At 48.6% G+C, this 21643-nt stretch overlaps 1 protein-coding gene and 1 long non-coding RNA gene across 3 annotated transcripts in view; one reads left to right on the plus strand and one right to left on the minus strand.

Moving 5' to 3' along the window:
• UCK2 (uridine-cytidine kinase 2) overlaps positions 1 to 21643 on the plus strand; it is a 104065-nt gene that overhangs the window by 30939 nt on the left and 51483 nt on the right. Inside the window, exon 1 of one of the 2 annotated variants that reach the window (XM_072814630.1) lies at positions 3125 to 3273. The exons of the other annotated variant lie outside the window; for it this stretch is intronic. Within the exon in view, the coding sequence (XP_072670731.1) occupies positions 3175 to 3273 (99 nt within the window). The 5' untranslated portion in view covers positions 3125 to 3174. Of the gene's footprint in view, positions 1 to 3124; positions 3274 to 21643 lie in introns of those variants that run through there. 2 annotated transcript variants of the gene reach the window in all.
• On the minus strand, positions 9238 to 18777 carry LOC140626872 (uncharacterized). The gene is made up of 2 exons (XR_012025867.1): positions 18565 to 18777; positions 9238 to 12787 (listed from the first exon to the last, which is right to left on the minus strand). It is a non-coding gene; the product is annotated as an uncharacterized lncRNA (long non-coding RNA).

Below are 21643 nucleotides of genomic sequence, written 5' to 3' on the forward strand. Positions count from 1 at the left end.
CTTGGATAACTTCCTTACGGGTAGGTAAGGCAGCCCTAGGGACAATAGTGAAAACAGGGAGTGCAGAGTGCAGCTGGATGTCCTTGCTAATTAGGCCTTACCTTATATAGACAGCTTTTGTTTGTTCCAGAGCACTTTTATGTCTATTAACTTATGCACAGAGGCCAACATTATTAAACAAGGTACAGAAGGGGCACCTGGCTGGCTCAGTATAGTATGTGACTCTTGATCTTGGGGTGGTGAGTTTGAGCCCGTTAGGGGGAGAGATTACATTAAAAAATAAAAGATAAAACAAAATCTTAGGGACACGTGGGTGGCTCAGCGGTTGAGTGTCTGTCTGCCTTTGGCTTAGGGTGTGATTCTGGGGTCCTGGGATGGAGTCCTGCATCGGGCTTCTTGAAGGGAGCCTGCTTCTCCCTCTGTCTATGTCTCTGCCTTTCTCTGTGTGTCTCTCACAAATAAATAATCTTAAAAAAAAAAAAACAATAAAAATCTTTAAACAAGGTACAGATAAGTATAATGGGTTGTTAGCTCAGTTAATGAGTTGGTTCAACTAGTTAATAGATGGACACAGAAGACTAGATGTAGACAGTTATTTGGAATGCCAGAAAAAGAAAACATTTGGAAATACTAGTAGCCATGTAAATACCATGTAGGGAATACCACCTTTCATTCTAAAATGGTGGCGGTGAAGTTTATATGTGGTCCTTTTTGACTTCTTCCATATTTTTCATTTGTTCATTCAATACAATGAACACGTACTGAATGCTTCCTCCTTGCTAATCCTTCTGCACAGTGGGCCTTGGGAATGTAGAAGCAAGACCTGATGTTTCTTCATTTATTCAACAAATATTTGTTAAGGCCCTATGTGTACCAGAAACTATTTTAGGTGTTGGGGATATAGTAATAATAATAATAATAATAATAATAATAATAATAAAAAGGCAAGAAATGTATAAACCAGCTTGGAGTAAACCACTGCAAACTAACAAGGTAAAGGCAGGTAAGTATAATTAAAATGTGCTGGAAAGAGTGATGGGTAGATGACCAGTGTGATAAAGCAAGTATAGCACAATGTTCATGGTAGACTCTAGATGGTGGTTATATCAGTGTTTACTGTAAAATATTTCAGACTCTGTTTGAAAAAAATTTTTTAAGGATTTTGAGAGAGAGAGAAAGAGGGAGAGAGAGGGAGCACAAGGGGCAGAGGGAGAAGCAGATTCCCCAATGAGCAGGGAGCCAGCTCCAAGGAACATAATAAAGCCAGATCCCAGGCCTCTGAGATCTTAACCAACTGAGTCATCCAGGCTCCCCTGAAAATTTTTATGATGAAATATCATGGAAAAAGAGCTATAGAAATAAAGAAGGTGGGGACTTGGAAAAAGTTCATAGAGGATGTGGCCTCCTTTTATCCCGCTCTCCTTTCTCGAGCTACCTGATATCCCCTTAGCTCTGGGTCCATCAAGTTTTCCAAATTCCAACAGGGTTTATCTTGGGCTATAAAGAGCTCTGCAAAAGTCTTTGAAGACTGTTAGATCTCTTTAGTGGAGAAAAGATGTTGGCGAGGAGAGGCAGCCTCATGAATCATGTAAAACTCACTCACCCCACAGCCATGTGGCAAGACACCCTCCTTCTAGCTGACCTCTCCTAAATGCCTGCCTTTACCACCAGGGAGCCACTCTCTCCATCTTTGCCTCCTGTAGAAGCTTCTGTGGAATTTGGTTTTGGATGAGGACATGAAATATTTCAGAGGTGAAAGGAAGATTGTGCTAATACTCTTAATTTTTCCTAGCAATTAAAAAAAATTCTGAATTTAAGGTAACTTACTAAGTTTGAAAAAATGCTACTGACCTAAGTAAGCTGTCTTTTAGACTGTAGGTGCCCATCAGTTCATCAGTTGCAGGTTCACAGGGGCAGAGGCTGGAAGCTACTTATCTAGTCCTACCTCCACCCAGTGTAGCCCCACAAAAGTTCCCTTTGGGGTCCCAGCTTTGTAGGGGGCCTCTTCCAACTCTTACATAAGGCCTAGACCGTACCAGCAGCTATTCTAAGAACTTTGAATAAGACAATTCATTTAATGCAACAATCCTAGGATAGGGTTGCCATTGTTATTCCCATGTAACAGATGAGAACACTGAGGCACAGGGAGATTATGTAACTCGCTCATGGAGCTAGCTGCATGGGTGTGCATGCAGAAATCTGCCTTCAAAGGTGGGGGCTGCTCTGAGTCACCGGCAGATCCCGCCTTTCTAATCAAGTGACTAAATGCCCATCTCTCAAAAACCAGTTCACTTGAAGGTATTGATGGGTCAAAGTGGCATCCATCACTATTTTAATGTTCGCATAAATCCTAACTCCACAGGAACCTCAGCATTTGTGATCTCAAACTATGGGTTGAAGGGGCCTTGCCTTTTGGAGGGAGTGAGCCCTTCAGATAAGCCCCTCCCACTACCCTTCTCTGGGGACAAGGACTCTAGGGAGTCGCCTACTGAGGAGGATGGTGTTTCCAAGAGAGGAAATATTGAAAGCCGGCGTCTGACATATTTTGGCAAAAGGGAGGGGGAAAAATTTTCATCTGGGGAAAACACAAGTTTTTAGCCTGAATAGTGGGTCAATGTCATGAACTCTCTGCCTCGTCTTGGTCTCCCACGAGTGCTCGAATTTCGCATCCCAAACCCGGGGCGTCGGCCTGCGGCCCCCGTGGCCGCGCATCCCCCTGGAAACGGGGCGGCGCAGCGGCGGAGGTCGCCGGGGAAAGGGTTAAGCCGGCGGGGGTGGGGGGGGGGTGGGGGTGGGGGCGGGGAGGGCCGGGCTCACACCTCTCCGGGAGACCTCGGGCGGCGGCGCGGGGCCCGCGAGGGGCGGAGGCTGGGGCCGGGACGCCTGCCGCCTGCCGCCTCCGCCTCGGCGAATAGCAGCGCGCTGCCCGCCCGGATTGGAGCAGCAGCATCACGCTGACCTCGCCTGGGCTGGGAGCCGAGCCGGCCGCTGCGGGCAGAGCAGCCTCGCGGCGCCTCCGGGAAGCGCAGCCCCACGGCCGAGCTCCGGGCGGGGCGCGGGGAGCGGCGCGGCGCGGGGCGCGGGGCGCGGGGAGCGGGGAGCCCGGCGCGGGCGGGCGGGCGGGCGGGGAGCGTGCGTCCGGCGGCGGCAGCGGGAGGAGGGGCGGCGCCAGCCATGGCCGGGGACAGCGAGCAGACCCTGCAGAGCCACCAGCAGCCCGGCGGCGGCGAGCCCTTCCTCATCGGCGTCAGCGGGGGCACGGCCAGCGGCAAGGTACGGCGGCGGGCGGGCGGCGGGGCGGCGGGGCGGCGGGGCTGCGGGGCTGCGGCCCGGGCCGGTCGGGGCTGCGGCCGCCGCGTGGCCCGCGCGCCCCCGCTCCTGGCGGCGCTCCAGCGCTCGGGCTTCCTCGCGGCCGGCGGGCTCCGGGGGCGCGCGGGGTCCCGGGCGGCTCCTCGGGGCGACCCGCGGGGAAGCGGAGGCTTATTGTTTTGCGGGTCGGTCGGCGGGGTGGGCGCCGGGGGCCCCGATGCGCCGCCTCCCCCGGGACCCCGGGACCCCGGGACCCCGGGGCGGGGCGGGCGGGGCGCGCGGGGCGGCGTCCCGGGGACGCGGGACGGAGGGGGAGGGGGAGGGGGAGGGGAGGGGAGGGGGCAATCCTGGCGCCCGCTCGCTGCGGGGACGTCGGCGTCCGGGCTGCGAGGGGGCCGCGGCCGGCTTCCAGGAGAAAGTTGCGCGGGCTCGGGCTCCCGCACGCGGGGAGGACGCGCCCCGGGCCCCGCGGAGGGGGCCCCCCTGGGTGTCCGGCCCCCGCCCCGCGCCGCCCCCGCGCCGCTCTTTGTTTTATCGGCGAGGCCTGGAGAAGACGGGGGGGGGGATGCGCTCGTGGCGCGACCCCGGCTTCCCCGCGGCGGCGGGTGGCGTCCTGCAGCGGCTCCGTGTGCCCGCGGCTGCCTCGGGACGCGGCCCGTGTGGCGGCCTGGGCGCGGGGGCGCGGGGGCGCGGGGGCGCGGGGGCGCGGGCGCCGGGAGGGGATGCGCGGCGCGGGGAGGCCGTTGGCGCCATGAGGAGCGCGCCACGAGGTCCGCCGCCGCGGGCTCCCCCTCCCGGGCCGCGCTGCGGGGTGCGGGGTGCGGGGCGCGGGGCGCGGGGCGTGGGGCCGCCGCGAGCCTCCTGACGGTGGAGCGGGTGGGCTCTCCGGCTCCCGGGGCTCGGGGTCGCGGCGCAGGAGCCGATGTGGCGTTCGCCCCGGGCCGACTGCCTCTTTTTTTTTTTTCCCCCTTTACCAAATTGTTAGGTGTTCCCTGCTGGTGCCGTTCCTAGTAATTAAAAGCAAACCCACGATGCCCAGTTCTTTGCAGAAGCTTTCCCTGGCCTTTCGGGGTGATCCCCGGCCCCCTCTTTCCGCAGCATATGCCTGTTGCGCGGGACCTTTTCGTCCGTGGCTGTGTTCCCAGCGCTCCCAGCCCGACGCCTGACACCCGGTCGGCCCCCCAGTATTTGCCCGAGGTCCAGACCCCCTGGGGGAGGGAGGCTCACAAGGGCAGAGGAGTGTGGCTTTTACAGACAATGACCTTGGCAATCGCCTACATGGTGTGGGCACCGCAGAAGTGAAAACTTGAGACCCCGATGGGGGAAGTAAATCTGTTCCCTGGTCATCACCTGGTCTCAGTTCATACTCACTGCAAGTCCCAAGTGTTACTTCTGTAATGTGTCAAGTGGGAGCTGGTCGTGAGCCATGATGGGAGTAGGAACCCGGTCTCTGGGATTCTTTTATTTATTTATTTACTTTTTAAGATTTTATTTATTTATGAAAGAGAGAGAGGGGCAGAGACACAGGCAGAGAGAGAAGCAGGCTCCATGCAGGGAGCCCAGTGTGGGACTCCATCCCCCGTCTCCAGGATCAGGCCCTGGGCTGAAGGCGGGTGCTAGACCGCTGAGCCACCAGGGCTGCCCACCTGGGATTCTCATCAAGGAGAAGATTAGAGAAACTCTGGAGAAAGGCTCTTTTTTTTTTTTTTTTTTAAACAACAACAACAAAAAAACAGATTCTTATATTTCTTCTGAAAGGACAGGTCTAGAGAGAGCCAGAAGTCACACTGGAAGAGAAAAAAGGAACAGCATTAAACATGTTGGACACTTTGGGCTCTGAAAAATACTATGTCCTTGTTTAAGATTATTCTAATCATTTTAAAAAATATTATTTATTTATTCATGAGGGACACAGAGAGAGAGAAAAAGAGAGAGGCAGAGACACCTTCCCTGCAGAGGGAAAAGCAGGCTCCATGCAGGGAGCCCGACATGGGACTCGATCCTGGGTCTCCAGGATCAGGCCCTGGACTGAAGGCGGTGCTAAACCGCTGAGCCACCCAGGCTACCCTAATCATTTTTTTTTTAAAGTAACATTTATTCCCTTTTTTTGTTTTTTAAAGATTTTACTATTTATATATTCATGAGAGACACAGAGAGAGGCAGAGACACAGGTAGAGGGAGAAGCAGGCTCCATGCAGGGAGCCTGACGTGGGACTCGATCCCGGGTCTCCAGGATCACACCTGGGGCTAAAGGCATCACGAAACCGCTGAGCCACCCGGGCTGCCCTGCCCTAATCATTTTTGTTGTTGTTGTTGTTATTTAAAAAAGTCCAAAGGAGCATCGGACTTCTGTAATTCCATATTGTAGTCCATCTGCTGTGATAACATCATGGTTCTTTTATCTAGTATTAGTGCTTTTCCTGCAAGGAATTCAAAGTTTCAGGGTTTTGTTTTGTTTTGTTTTAAAGAGGGTGATCAGTGTCAACAGGCTGGACCTCCTTTGGAAACCTGAACATAGTAGTGCAAGAGGATCTAGAAGTGAGATTGATCTGTGTTCCCTGGGTGTTTATTATGTGCCTGTTAATAGAATTTGGAAGAAACAAAAGGATCAAAAAGGACAATTTTAGAGCTCGAAGGAACCTCAGAGTCCCTGGAGTCCAACACTTAGTCTCATCACTTATAGATGAGAAAAACATCGTAGTCAGGTCACATATTTCCCAGCGAAGCCCCAGGTTCTAGACTGGTGCTGTTCATTCCCTGCTATTCCTTGGTCAAGGCAGAATCGACTTAGGAAAAGTTAAGACTAAGGTTGGGGGGTTGGGGGGACCTGTTTTACAGCCTTTACCTTGGACATAGCTGTGGAATGGTTTCAGAAGTACTTGATCCAAAGGGAAATGGAAATGTAGATTGCTTTGTACCCTGGGCCCAGCCCTGTAGATCTTGATTATTCCCACCCTAACCCCTCCTTTATGAGAAGAAACCACTCCCTGTTCAGCTTCTCTTGAGTGCTCTAATTTGTCTCAATGTTGTAGCTGCCCTAGGTACAAGTATTGTACCTTAGCTAAATTATTTTGGATGTAGAAGGCAAAAATAGTAATTGTGGCTCCATATATCACATATTTTTAGTCTTCGAAGTAAAGATGAATTAGAACTTTAGAGTCGGCTTTGCTAGTCCGGCATGGCAAGTCATTGTTCCAAAGTCATCTTGAAATTGCAGGGGGTTGAAAAAGTTGTTCTGATCTGTGTTAAAAACCAGGTTCTCAACCTTTCCTTTGAAAGGACAGGTCTAGAAAGCAGGAAGTCAAACTGGAAGAGGAAAAAAGTAGTATAAACTTCTCCACCTGCATGTATGTCCATGACAGTTGGCGCCAATCCCCTTTTCCTTTTTGCTGTGACTTCTTCCTTGTCCAATTAAAATAGCTTCTTACCCTATACCTTCGCGGCCATGAGAGTGGGCCTCCGTGGCTGTAGCTCTCATTGTCTCACTCTCCATTCTGGAAATCTTGGGCCACTCTCCGTTGCCCAGACTGCTGGTCATATACTTCAGCACAGCGCAAATCCCCTTGACCCCCAAATGTGGTCCCAGACTTTATTTTTCCCCCTCTTCCTTCCTGTCTCTACCCAAATGCACCCAGACACATCTGTGGAACTGCTTTCACTTACACTTTTGCTCTTGGGGTCTTCTCTGGCATGACCTATAATCCTTTTAAGCCTTTAGTTCTGTAAATACTTCCTCCAGGGAACTCTGTTACTCATTTCCTTAGAATTACTTCTTGTCTCTAATGCTTCCATAGTTTTAACTGCATTCACCGCATTTTTGCCTTGTAGTTGACTACTTCCTCCACCATAATAGAAGTTCTGTAAGAGCATCTCACATATTTGTGTCTTTGTGTCCTTTTTGGTGTTTGATTCAGCATTAGTGTTTAGTGTTCGTTGAACTGAGTTAGGGCAGACCAAAATTTGTAATTACTCTTTGATTATTTATTTATTTATTTATTTAAGAGATTTTATTTATTTAGTCATGAGAGACAGAGAGAGAGGCAGAGACACAGACAGAGGGAGAAGCAGGCTCCCTGCAGGGAGCCCCTTGTGGGCCTCCATCCTAGGACCCCGGGATCATGTCCTGAGCCGAAGGCAGACGCTCAACCCCTGAGCCACCCAGGTGCCCCTATTCTTTGATTATTTAATTTATAAGACTATTTGAATTAGGATTTGAAGCCACAATTGAAACCATATTTAACTCTGTTATTCATGTTGCAGTGCCCCAAATATAAAAAGCGCCCCCACCCTCACCCCTGGGCCCTAATGCATTGGTATTGCTTATCCAAAGCCTCACATTTTTGGGCAGCCCGGGTGGCTAGGCGGTTTGGCGCTGCCTTGGGCTCGGGGCCTGATCCTGGGTTCCCGGGATCGAGTCCCATGTCAGGCTCCCTGCGTGGGGCCTGCCTCTCCCTCTGCCTGTGTCTCTGCTTCTCTCTCTGTGTCTCTCATGAATAAATTTTTTAAAAAATCTAAAAAAAAAAAAAAAAAACAAACCCAGAGCCTTGCATTTTTTTAGTAGGTACTAAATAGGTACTTGTTCAGTGGATGTCGTTGTGCGAAGTACTGTATTAAGTGCTTTCAAGAAGTCAGGATACGAGGATACTTGAGAGAAAGTCTCTGTTAGTATTTACTGTTAAAACTTCCTTGAACCACTTTCACCATCAAGCCAGTTTACCTTTTTCTTTCTTTTTTTTTTTTTTAAGAATTTTCTTTTCCTTTTGAGATAATCTCTGTACCCAACGTCAGGCTTGAACCTACAACCTGGAGATCAAGAGTCCTCTGACCGAGCCAGCCGGGTGCCGCCAAGCCAGTTTATCTTTAAAGCGTTTGATTATCTCTTCCCTTTGAAGTCAGATGGCGTTCCCCCATTGATGGCTAACTTTGGAAGATGAGGTTGGGAGGATTTTTGACTTGCCTGACGTCACGTGGCTAGTAAGTGATACAACTTGGATTGGAATCCAGGTTTTTTTTTTTTTTTTTTTCCCTCCTTTCCTCAATCTGTGTCAGTTCTGAGCTGTCTTCACAGGCAGCAGGCGGTCCTCTGAAGTATTTTGGGAGAGGTTGGTCTGACTGTGTATGAGTAATACAGACCAAGAGAGGAAACTGCAGTCCCCTCAGAGGTGTGGGCTGTCACCTCAGCTCAGCTTGGCTGTGACTCAGCATCTGCTTTTGGAGCACTCTGGAATGTGCCGTGGGCCTGCGTCTCCTTGGCTCCGTCCCCCTGTTCCTGGGACCTCAGCAGCCATCCCCATCTGGCCAGACTGCTCATTCCACACCTTCCTTCTGTTGGGTGCTCCCAGAACCGTGGGACCGCTTTGGTCCTTGCTGTTTTTCTCAAAGCCGGTGCTGTGTGCTTTCTCCCATCCCAGACGGCAGCCACGGCCATCAAGGCCTGGCATGGTCTGGCCCTGCTGGCCTCTTGCCCTCTACCCCTCTCTCTCTGTGTTGCCGGCACGCCTGGCTTTCCCCCTGCCCAAGGAAGACCGTTGGCTCTGCCGGAAACTCTCTCGTTGGCTGTGCCAGCGCCTAGTGCGGTGCCTGGTAGAAGAAAGAAGTGACAGCCCGTCTTGAGCATCCAGTATGTTCCTCTCCTGCTCGTCTTCCCAGCTGTGCCTGTAGTCAGCTGCCTCCTCTTACATTCCTTGCTTCCAAGTCTTTGAAGTGTGGCTTCTGATGCTCACTCTTTGTGGTCACCCGACTCCAGCTCCCTCTGTGGCATTTGCTGAGATCTAATGCTTGGTGTCCTCATTTCTTTGTTGAATCTTGCTTTAAGGGAGTTCCGGGCTGGGGACACATTGTACTGAGGAGTGTCGCTGCTGAGGAACTTTCTGGCTGGTGGGCTCTGAGGTAGTGCTGTTAGATTATTCAAGATCTCTGAGGTCTTTGAGATGCGCGTCTCAATGTTTTAAACCAGTGAGAAAGCTCGGAGGATGTGCTCTCCATGTCTGTGTGCATGGGTGCAGTTTCTTGTCCATCAAACCATTTATATCATTAAGCCAGCTTACTAGCCAGCTTACTAAAGCATTCCGACCATCTCTTTATCGTAATGTATCATGTATACCTATATATGAATTACATAAGTTTAATCTCCATAAAGCACAAATAAAAATTTTAAAACTGAGTAAAATGGAACACTTAAAATGGTGGTTTCTTTAATGTTATAAAACCTTTTGATTGTTGCTAAAATACTTTTTTTTTTAATTTTTATTTATTTATGATAGTCACACAGAGAGAGAGAGAGAGAGGCAGAGACATAGGCAGAGGGAGAAGCAGGCTCCATGCACCGGGAGCCCAACGTGGGACTCGATCCCGGGTCTCCAGGATCTTGCCCTGGGCCAAAGGCAGGCGCTAAACTGCTGCGCCACCCAGGGATCCCTAAAATACTTTTTTTTTTAAGACTTTATTTATTTATTTGAGAGAGAGAGTGAGAGAGCACAAGCAAGGGGAGCACCTGTCAGAGAGAGAGGGAAAAGCAGGCTCCCCACTGAGCAGGGGAGCCCGATGGGATGTGGGGCTCAATCCCAAGATCCCGAGATCGTGACCTGAACTGAAGGGAGATGCCTAACCGACTGAGCCACCCAGGCACCCAAGAGTGTTTTACTTTTAAAAATCTTGTTTCACACGTGGTGATTCATGGATCTCAGATGATCTTGGTGATGATAGTCTTGGTGACTATGAGGCTCAAGGTATGGTTCTAAGTTTAGTCTTTTGAATCCTGATTTAAAAACCATCATACTTGAAAAAGTCATCTCCTTAAGAGATCCAAGAGCAAGAAATTCTCCATTTGCAATGTTTACCCAAATCACAATAGTCCCATCCCCCCAAACCAGCTAGAAAATTTTCACCCTCTGTCATCCATCAGCTGTTTTTGCAAATCAGGGTGCTCCATTTAAAGATTTGTTAACTAGCAGATTCAAACTCTACTGAAAGTCACTATTTGGAATATTTTGCAAATTTTTACATGTTTCTGTCTACAGGTTTTATAGGTGCACACATAGGTTTTGGCAACGGAGTTGCTTAACCATGGAAACATTTTTAGATCTCTAACAGAAAATTTGATCATCTTCCTTTAATAAATGTAATTGTTTTCTTTCACTCTTACATAAAACAGCAAATCATAACTTTATTTACTTATTTTCTTTAAAGATTTTATTTATTTGAGAGAGAGAGAGCAGAAGCAGGTAGAGGGGCAGAGGGGGAGGGAGAAGCAGACTCTCTGCTGAGCAGGGCTCAGTCCAGGACCCTGGGATGATGACCTGAGCCGAAGGCAGACACTTAACCCACTGAGCCACCCACCCCTCTATTTTTGATGTAAGTGTTTTTCATCATGGCTAAAGAGTAGCAAAGGATATATCCTGATATATTGTACATACTGACATTCTGAAACAATAATTGTTTCATTCTTTTAAGTGTATCTAGTGGGTTCTAAATACTGTAATAATTTGGCCTATTGTCATCCATTAAAAAAATACATGAATAAGCTCGTAATTTGAGCCAGAAAGCTTAATTTTTTTTTCCTCCTTGAAATCACATTTCAATTCCACTTTCCCCACAACATAGTAACTTAAGCTCATCTATTTTTATGCTTGAAAATCTTTTATTGGGGATCCCTGGGTGGGTGGCTTAGCGGTTTAGCGCCTGCCTTCAGCTCAGGGCGTGATCCTGGAGTACCGGGATCTAGTCCCACGTCAGGCTCCCTGCATGGAGGCTGCATCTCCCTCTGCCTGTGTCTCTGCCTGTCTCTCTCTCTGTCTCTCTCATGAATGAATAAATAAAAATCTTAAAAAAAAAAAGAAAACCTTTTATTGATCATTCTATCATTCTTATGCAACAAAAACGTACCTGTACATAGGAATGATTTTATTTCCTATTGTCTCTTTGGTGTTAATTTATTTTGGATTCTATTACTGTGGCTGTTGTCACAGGGTAATCAAAACAAGTAGATAAACATTTTGATAAATACTTAAACATAAAAAGTAGACTTTGGTTGGAAGGCAACTTGATGGGATAGATGGAGCTTCCCCCCCTCACAAGTATGTCTTGAATTGGTGGATTATTACTACTTAATGCTAGAATAAGATTTTTCTCTTGTGTAGTTAGAAACTTTGAGAAGCCCTGTTGGCATAAGTAGATGGGAGCAGAAGGGCTTTTGTTATATCAAGGTCACTCAGTTTTTACCTTTCAAAATATGTGTCAGAACCCAGAATATTTTTATGAATCAACCAGCTTGCTGCTCACCTCCTGTAATTTTGTCAAAAGCAGAAAGCTGGAGACCTTCAGATTTGTGAGAGGATTTTGTGACGTCATTAGCCATTCACTTTTTCGTATCAGTGCTATTATTTCACCTTGCCCCTTCATGTGGCCATTAATTTAGGGGATGTGGCTTCCAGCCTAGCTTTGCCAGTACTTACTAGCTATCTGTATGTGCATCCACAGGAGAGGCTCCTTTCATGCTTTAACATTTCTCAATTCTGTGGCTAGCCGCAAGTGTTCTAGAATTGTTTTCTTACCATGGCTCACACACACCATGTACTTCTCCCATCTGCACCTGCAGTTGGCATTTGTGATCTTTTGGTGGGGTCCTAAAAGGCTGTTAACCCTGTCCCGTGCCAACGTTCACTTCAACTGGCTATTAACCGGGTTTCTCATAGATCCTGGGACCCCGTATCTTACTCTCATAGATGTTGCTGCTTTTCCTAGCTTCCACCTACCTTCCTTTTCCTTATCTGGGTAACGCCTGCCCATCTTTCTGTGCGTGTTCTATCATGGCCTCTCTTGGCAAGTCCTCCAGGCGTGCTTGGGTGTCCCTCTTCTATGTTGCTAAAGCATCCCAACAGACCGCAGCCATAGGATTTCCCCCACCCTGTGATGCCCTTGCTCCTTGAGTCTGCCCTTCTCTCCTGACTGAGTCACAGCAGGGGAGACATGGGAGGCTTTGTTTTTCCTCACTCTTTCTCAAGGCTAACATGTGAGCTGAAAAGTCTAGGTAGGTCCTCAACAAATATTTGTAAAATAGCCCAATATTAAGGACCTCTTTCTCAAAAACCCTTGCCATTTTCTCTTGGGATCTCAGCAGGAGTCTCAGGATGACCAGTATTTAACTCCTGATCTTACCCTCATGTGTGTTCACCCTGCACTCTTTCCCATCTCGGCTGCTGATGACTCCATCCTTCTGGGTGCTCAGACCTCAACCTTGGAGTCATTCTTAACTACTCTTTCATTTGTATCCAGTCCACGAAGAGGTCTTGTTGGTTCTACCAACACTTTGGTATCATGGCACGTCCTCCGTCGGCCCCTACTCACCTCCACTGCTTCAAGCCCCCATCCAAGCCACCAGCATCTCAGAGTTGGGTCATTGCCATAGTATCCAGGCTCCTCTCCCTCTCCCGCCTCTGTCCTTGGGCATTCTACTCTCCTCACAGTGGCCAGAGGGATCCTGTTCAAATGAAGGTTGGATAATAATTTCCCTGTTCTTCTTAAAACCTTGCAGTGACTTCCCTCCCATTTTACTCCCAGTAGAGAACCCAAAGTCCCTGCAAAGATCCGCAGGTTCCCCAAGATGGCTTTGCACTGGCTGTTTCTTCTGCTAGGTTAGCACTTCCCTCAGATAGGTATCAGTATGGTTGGCTCTCTCACCTCCTTATGGTCACATTGTTTAAAATCGCAGGGGCACCTGGGTGGCTCAGGTGGTTGAGTGTCCAATTCTTGGTTTCGGCTCAGGTCCTGATCTCACGGTCGTGGGTTCAAGCCCCGTGTTGGGCTCTGTGTTCAGTGTGGAATCTGCATCAGATTCTCTCTCCCTCCCTCCCTCCCTCCCGCTGTGCTCTCTCTCACACTCTCTCAAATAAGTAAATATATAAAATCTTTTAAAAAATAAAGATTGCACACTATAGGCCCTCAATTATTTTTTTAAATTTTTTTTTTTAAAGATTTTTATTTATTCATGAGAGACACAGAGAGAGAGGCAGAGACACAGGCAGAGGGAGAAGCAGGCTCCATGCACCGGGAGCCCAACGTGGGATTCGATCCCGGGTCTCCAGGATGCGCCCTGGGCCAAAGGCAGGTGCCAAACCGCTGTGCCACCCAGGGATCCCTAATTTTTATTTATTTATGATAGTCACACACAGAGAGAGAGAGAGAGAGAGGCAGAGACACACACAGGCAGAGAGAGAAGCAGGCTCCATGCACCGGGAGCCCAATGTGGGACTCGATCCCGGGTCTCCAGGATCGTGCCCTGGGCCAAAGGCAGGTGCTAAACCGCTGCACCACCCAGGGATCCCTAGGCCCTCAATTATTTGTTGAATAAGTGGTTGAAGAATGCGTTACTTCTCTCTTTTTTTTTTTTTTTTTAGAATGCATTACTTCTTTGCTCAGTTTTCTCTTCTAATAATACGGTTTACAGCATTTAAACCTGGTTGCTTTGGCGGGTTGTGGGGAGATGTGGACCGCAGTCCCATGGCTGTTTATATTTGTACTTCTTGGGGTCCCTTTACCTGGGTAGGATTACTGGCACAAGGTCAATCCCAGAGCTCAGTGTAGGCGTATATGCTAGGTGGCTTAGGTGGTGCCTGTTTAATGGTGCATTTTTTAAAATATGAAATCATCTGGAGGGTAACCATTACGTCTTATCAAATTCTTATTACAGATGTTGCCTATTTTATTTGATTAGGTGCTTGTTAATATGAATTTGGTCTTTAACTCAAGAGATGCTAGACGAGTAGATCTTAAACCAACATGATTATCTTCCCTATCTTAGGGGAAGATCGATCTATCATCTTTGGAGAAAAGCTGTCTGTACTTGGGGGCAGCTTGCATGAGTCTGAATAGACCTTCTGTAGCTTGGATTGGAGCCGGGAAAGCACTGAGCAGAACTACGGTTGGGGACATTGTAGCTTTTTAGGTTCTTCTGAGTTCAGTGCGTCTTGTGCAGAAGAGAGTATATCCTTGTTAAGTTGTAGAGATTTGACATGACAAAGACATTTTCCAAAGCTATTGGTCCATTAGGATTATTAATGTTCTTCCTTTCATTCACACAGATGATATATAATTACACGTACTATAAGCTTTAGTTTCTTTTGTAACACTGCAGTGTTAAGATGTGAGATGCTGCTGTTGAAAATATTTTCCTTTTTTGACAAAAGAAATGCAAACACTGTAAACTGGAGTCGTTACGGTCTTTACTGTTGAAATGAACTCATGATAGGATTGGTAATAAGTAGTTCCTTTTTTTTTTTTTTTTAAATAAGAAGTAGTTCTGAACAGGAATAGAACTCAGAGCCCAGGGCTATACCCAGGGGACCAGGGGTGGCCTGCCCCATCTGTGTGGCTCATGGGTTGGCATCTGTGCCAACAGGTGCCCTGGAATCAGTAGACATTTATTGAAGCAGGTGTGGCAGAACTGCCTTTTGTCTCTGTGGGGGCTTCTGAGGATGTGTTTCTCTTGTGTGGCATATTTTGACTAGTCATGGTTTTATTTTTCACCACTTCCTTGGTAGAGAGTAAATATTTGAAAACAGAATAGAATAGTATTTGACACATAGTATTGAACTCAAGAGTATTTGAACGAGAGAGGCAGTGAATACTCACTCTCCTGGAGGGAAATGCAAGCAGCGGGGCTCTCCGTGGCTCACCATGAAGGACACAAGCCTGTGTGCACGCTGGATGGGCCCCTTGGCTTCTGGAGGCCATCATCAGGAGAGGTCATGCTTGATGTGGAAAAGCTTGTGTTGTGGATGTGTCCTCTAAGAAGAGCTAAATCCCAGGCCTGCCACGAGGCTGCTTCTGTGAGTGTTTGTGGGGTTTAAGGTCTTCATGGTATGATAGAATTGAGGCTTTATGAGGTCTCTGCTTCAAGCAAGGATTGGAGTACAACTTCCTGGTTTCTTCTGGAAAGTGCTTTCTTGCTCTAAGTCCAGACAGCTTGATGGGGTGGAACAAACATGGGCTTTGGAGTCAGCCACACTTGTGTTCACATCCCACCTTGACCATTTTTTTTCCCTAAAGATTTTAATTATTTGACAGAGCAGGGGGAGCAGCAGGCAGAGGGAGGGGGAGAAGCAGGCTCCCCACTGAGCAGGGAGTCCAGTGCAGGGCTCAATCCCAGGACCCCAAGATCATGACCTGAGCCGAAGGCAGGTGCTCAACCGACTGAGCCACCCAGGCGTTCCCCACCCACCCCCTGACCCATCTCGACCACTTTTAATGGTTCTTCTGAACCCTTTCTACATCTGTGAAGAGCAGATAATGTCCATTGTGGAGAGTTGCTGGTAGGACACAGTCACAAAAGGCACGCAGAAGTTTCTCCACCGTGACACTTCTGCTGTGGGCGGGACCAGCGTTTGTGCTCTGGGCAGGTGTGCCAGCCACCTGGCTGGCTGATCCCCAGCAGCCCAGCCTCCGGGCCCTGTGCTGGCCAGGTGTGGTGCCACTGAGAGCGAGGACAACCTGTTAGGACAGTTTGATTCCCACTTACTCACGTGATGTTACTTGCTCGAGGCAGTGGCCCTTCTCTGCTGAGAAGGCCGCAGCTAGTCAGCCACTGCCCACTCCCTGCCGTGGGCTGCCCTTCCCGCGTCTCTTCTCTTATTGGTCCTTCTCTGAAGTTGTCAAGTTGGACCTTTTTCTTGAAAAGAGTGAAGTGGACTTGTTTTCTAATGGGTGGTGAGGGGAAGAAAGAGCAGCTTACTAACATTCCTTTTTAAAAACCCTCCTGGGGGGATCCCTGGGTGGCGCAGCGGTTTGGCGCCTGCCTTTGGCCCAGGGCGTGATCCTGGAGACCTGGGATCGAATCCCACATCGGGCTCCCGGTGCATGGAGCCTGCTTCTCCCTCTGTCTGTGTCTCTGCCTCTCTCTCTCACTGTGTACCTATCATAAATAAATTAAAAAAAATAAAACAAAATAAAAACCCTCCTGGGCACCTGGGTGCCTCAGTCGGGTAAGTGTCTACCCCTCAGGTCATGATCTCAGGGTCCTGGGATGGAGCCCCGCCTCTGGCTCCCTGCTCAGTGGGGAGTCTGCTCCCCCTCTGCTCTCCCCCCCCTGCTTGTGAACTCTCTCTCAAATAAAATAGTTTTTTATAAAGAAAGAAAAAAAAACCCTCCTAATTAAAAATAGAACCTGTGGGAAAATGCACAGATTTTATGTGTAGGGTTCAGTGAAGGATCCCAAAGCGAACACCTGTGGAAGTGCTCACCGAGGAGTAGAGTGTGACCAGCACCACAGGGAGCCAGCCCATTGTCATTACTGCCGTCACTGCCCCTTCTGTCAGCGGTTTGTTGACTTAGTAGAGACAAGGTAGGTTTTATGGCTGTAGGGTTACCAAGACTTGTGTGGCTCTAGGAACTTGGTCTTGTACAGAAAATACATCATAAAAACTTCAATCATCATTTGCCTAGAGATGGCTTCTCAAATCCAGATCCCAGTGTCTCCTAAAACTTTTACCCTCGGGGGTGCCAGGGTGGCTCAGTCGGTTGAGCATCTGGCTCTTGGTTTCAGCTCAGGTCGTGACCTCACGGTCCTGGGATCGAGTCCCACGTCAGGTTCTATGCTCAGCAGGGATTCTGCTTGAGGATTCTCTCCTTCTGCCCCTCCCCGTTTGCTTTCTCTCTCACACACACTGTCTTTAAAATAAATAAATAAAGCTTAAAAAAAAACACCAATAAAGCTTTTACCCTTGCTTGTCCCTGAAAGAACAGGTCATGTCTTCCATTCACGTGTTCATCCGGTAAATGCTCACTTGATTTCTTACCAAGTGCCAAGCACCCTGCTAGGTGCTGGGAGAACAGGAGTGCAGCAGATGAAGCTCTTGACCTCATGGAGCTTACACGTCCAGGTCTGACTCATCTCTGCCAACCCAGGGCCTAGCTTAGTGCCTGAGCATGTGGTGGGTGTTTAATAAGTATCTGCCAAACCCAACTAAATAGCTTCTCCTTACTTTCTGGAAGCATCCATCCTCCTACATTGTGGTTGGCTGCAGATCTGTGACTTCTGGGTTCCCGGGTCCTGGATCGCAGGCTGTCTACCTCTGGACCCTTAGCCTTGTGCACAGAAGGGACTTTTTCTGATTCTCACGCTCGACAAGGGCCATGTGAGTAGTGTAGTCAGTAAGAGGAGTGGGAGCCTATGAATGGCTGTGGTAAGGCCTTTCTTGCCACCGTCACCAGTAGTTCTCTGGTCCCCAGGTCCTGTTAAAGCTGTTGATAAAGATCTTACTTTGCTGTAACATTTGACAATGACCACTGCCTCCAGGGAACTTTCTTTACCTCCCCGCTCTTGGCTGGCCTTCTGTCTCCCTGTTCTTTCCCAGCCCTCTTGCTGGGTTTTTTGTCTACCTGTGAATGTGTTGTGCCTCCGGACCCCCTGCTTGGGTTGGTGGTTTTCTCTGGCTTCGTCTCTGGATCCTCCATCTCTTGATGATTCCCCACGTTCCTTCTTGTCCTGAATCCTTTCCTCCTTGTCCATTCATCTGGTGGTCCTATTAACTCCCCTGGTCTGTCCACAGACCTGTGCCGTCTGTGTTTTCTCTCCACCCAAAGGCATGGCACCGAAACCTGGCATCCAGCCAGCGCTCCTCCATCCTCCCTCATCCATCCAGGCGCCGCTGGGGTCCGGTCAAGTCCGCTTTCTCCTGAAATGAACCTCTCTTCCCAGCATCCATCATTTCTTGCCTTGATAACTCTCCACTGACTGATTTCCCAGCTGCCAGTCTGGACCTTTTTTCTTTTTTTTTTTTAAGACTTAATTTATTTATTCATGAGAGACACAGAGAAAGAGGCAGAGACACAGGTAGAGGGAGAAGCACACTCCCTACCGGGAGCGCGATGTGGGACTCGATCCCGGGACCCCGGGATCATGCCCTGAGCCGAAAGCAGACCCTCAGCCACTGAGCCACCCGGGTGCCCCAGTCTGGCCCTTTTTCAAAACATTCCCCATATTGCTGTTAGAGCAGAACAATCTTTTGAAAAAAAAAAAAAAAAAAGCAAGTGTGGTCAAACCTGTCAATCCCCTAAAATTCTTGGTGATTCTCCTTCACCTGCTGTCTTGGGTCTTGTCGTTGGCACTGCCGCCCTCCCTGGCCTCACCCCCCAGCCTTCCAGCATAATCTCTCCAGCCTTTCCTTCCCTCCATAGGGAGGGCCGCCCTCCCTATGCCATCCTGTCGTCCCCCAAACTCATTGTCAGTTCCTTCCTGTACCCAGGTCTCCGAGCGCTCACCTCTGCACCTCTGGACATGTTGCTGCTCCTGCTCCACATGCTGTCCCCTCCTCTTCCGTTTGGTCACTTCAAAGTCCAAGGAAGTGTCTGGCAGCCCCTGCAATCTGAACTGAGGTTCCTATTCTGTGTTTTCCTCCCTGCGGCACCGAGTGTTGCTGTACACTGTTTGTCTTTCCAGTAGACTATGAGGTTTTTTTTTTTCTTTCCCAAAAGATTTTATTTATTCATGAGAGACACACACGGAGGCAGGCAGAGACATAGGCAGAGGGAAGCAGGCTCCCTGCGGGGAGCCTGTTGCGGGACTCCATCCCAGGACTACGGGATCACGACCTGAGCCAAAGGCAGATGCTCAACCACTGAGCCACCCAGGTGCCCCTAGACCATGAGTTTTAAGAGCAACGTCGTTCATCTCTACCCACAGTATCATAGGTGCTCAAAAATACTTGAGGGGTTGTAAGGAGGTGGTGGTGTTTTGCCATGAGCATGGGATTGGTTTACGTACTGGCTTCCTCTGGCTTATTTTGTTTGCTTTTGTTGTTGTTGTAATTGTTGTTTGCTTTTGTTTTGAATTTGAGATCTGAAAAGTTAATCTCACATCTATAGTTGTTGGTTGATAATGCTCCTGATCTTCGTGGTGGTTGCTGTCTGCAGCACTGACCATTAGGGTAGGGTGGGTAAGAAGTGTTCTTGCAGGAGGCACGCTTGTTTACGTTGAGAATGGTTTGCTCTCTGCCTTGCCTGCCTTGTGAGTTGGGCCCTGTGAGCGTGTAGGTGTGTGGAAGGTTGAGGGGGATAGGCGTAGGCGTAGGGATGGCAGACGGACTGTCACCACTGCTTTGGAGCACAGGGCTGGTGCAGAAGACTTTGACTTTGTGAGATTAAAAAACTATTAGTTTGTGTGAAGAGTCCTTGTGTGTAAGTGTGGAAAAGTCAGCTTTAAATGAACCGTGCGGGCAGCCCGGGTGGCTCAGCGGTTTGGCGCCTGCCTTTGGCCCAGGGCGTGATCCTGGAGACCTGGGATTCGGTCCCACATTGGGCTCCCTGCATGGGGCCTGCTCCTCCCTCTGCCTGTGTCTCTGCTTCTCTCTCTCTGTTTCTCTCATGAATAAATAAATAAAATATTTTAAAAAATGAACCGTGCATTTATAGTAAAAGCCATGGCTATTGGGCTTTTAGGCAGATGTTTGAGTTTCACGTTTGAATTGAGGTATTTTAGGGGGTGGCGCAGATTTTTAATTATTTTGATTAAGTAACTCCTAATCATGTTTTTGCCAGTTTTCTTTCTCAATCAAAAGTGAGACATGCTCTTGCAAAACACTGACATACTACCAGTTGGAGCACCTCTACGTTCCACTGCCTCATTTTATTTTTATTTTCCTTATTTAATGCCATCTGAAATTATTTATATGTGTGTTTACTATCTATTTCCTTTCAAAATCCGCCTACTCCCAATAGCTCACTTCCTGAGCATCATAGTTAGGTGCTCCACTTAGGTCGTTCTAAGTGTTTAACACGCACCAGCCCCTTTAATTCCTCAAGAGCCCCAAGGGGTAAATTACTATGATTATCCCCAATTTCCAGATGAGGAGATTGCAGCCCAGAGAAGTGAAGTAACTATCTCATGCAGACAGCATGTGATAGTTTAGACCTTTGCTGCCTCTCTGGAGCCCACTCTGCTCCACTGAGTCTGCGTAGAACCTTGCATCACTGGTCCTCCATACAATCTGGTTGTTTCCCCAACGAAAAGCTCTTTCTTTTTCAATTACAAACATACACTTATACAAAGACATAGTCCTTTTTACATAAATGTTGCCCCTCTTGGGAAACATATTTTTTTTCCATGACTCCCTGGGGACCACGTCCCTTGAGGTGTAACATTATCTTAACTCTGCGACAATTAACAGGATCTGAGGTCAATTTATGTTACCCAAATGTCAGTCTCCTTGAGATTTGGCAAACGTTTTAGCCTCATCTGCAGTATCCTGGGGAGAGGGATGCTCTTGCAGATGGCTGCTGCCGTGTCTTTGCTGGTAAGTTTTACTGGTAGATGTCATCCCTGTAAAGAAAATTAATGTCGCCGAATTCTAAGCACGTACCTTATTTGGAGTTTTGAGCATCCGGGATACCAACTGTGGTATTTTCCTGGTTCCTGTAATTGGACTGACTGATGAGAAAAAGGACCCCATAAAAATTTTTTTTTTTTGGCAATCTTTTATAGTAATATTTGGGAGGTGGCTAAGTCTTGTCTTTTTCTTCCCCCTCCAGTGGGAGCATAGGATTGTCCTGTAGGGCAGGGGTTCTTGTCCTGTAGGGCAGGGGTTCTAAGATTGGCCCGGGGTCCGTGGATGGGCTTCAGAAGGGCCATCAATCTCATGAAACTTTTACACAGAATTTTGTCAAGTGTGTACAATTTGCTGGGACGGGATTCCATCCCAGAGGTGAGCATGAGGACGGCCGAGAGCCCTCTTTGGTATGAGCAGTGACACACTCTCAGTCTCAGGCTGTAAGAATCCTGGAAGCTGGCTTGGTTTAAAGATTAGAAATCTTTTCTTTCTAGTCCCAGAGAATGAAGTGAGTGTAAGTCAGCCTCTGGAGAGGGCAGTTTGAACTTTTCTTCGCTAGGTCACAGGAGTTCTCTCACATTGGGTGGATATATGGGCTCAGGCCGTTCTAGGGGGAGGCAGAGGCACCTATTTAAATTAAGTAATCACATTTTGGTGTGATACCACTGTGATGCTCGCTTTGTCCCCCTCTGAGCCCTCCATCACGGAGACTGGAAATAGCTCACACCCTCACATCTCACTGGCTATTCTTATTTCCAAATGCTGCGGCTTGTGTGCAAGGCTACGATTAAAAATTTAATGTGGGGGCGCCTGGGTGGCTTAGCCGGTTAGGCATCCAACTCTTGAATTTGGCTCAGATCATGCCCTCAGGGGAGTGAGATGGAGCCCCTCGCAGGCTCTGGGCCGAGCATGGGGCCTGCTTGAGATTCTCTCGCTCCCTCTCCCTCTGCCCCTCCCTCTCTCCCCCCAAAAAAGGATTTAACCTGTATTATTATTATTATTACTTGGTAGACGTT

This window comes from Canis lupus, chromosome 38 (genome assembly GCF_048164855.1).
Source record: "Canis lupus baileyi chromosome 38, mCanLup2.hap1, whole genome shotgun sequence".
NCBI classification, from domain to species: Eukaryota; Metazoa; Chordata; class Mammalia; order Carnivora; family Canidae; genus Canis; species Canis lupus.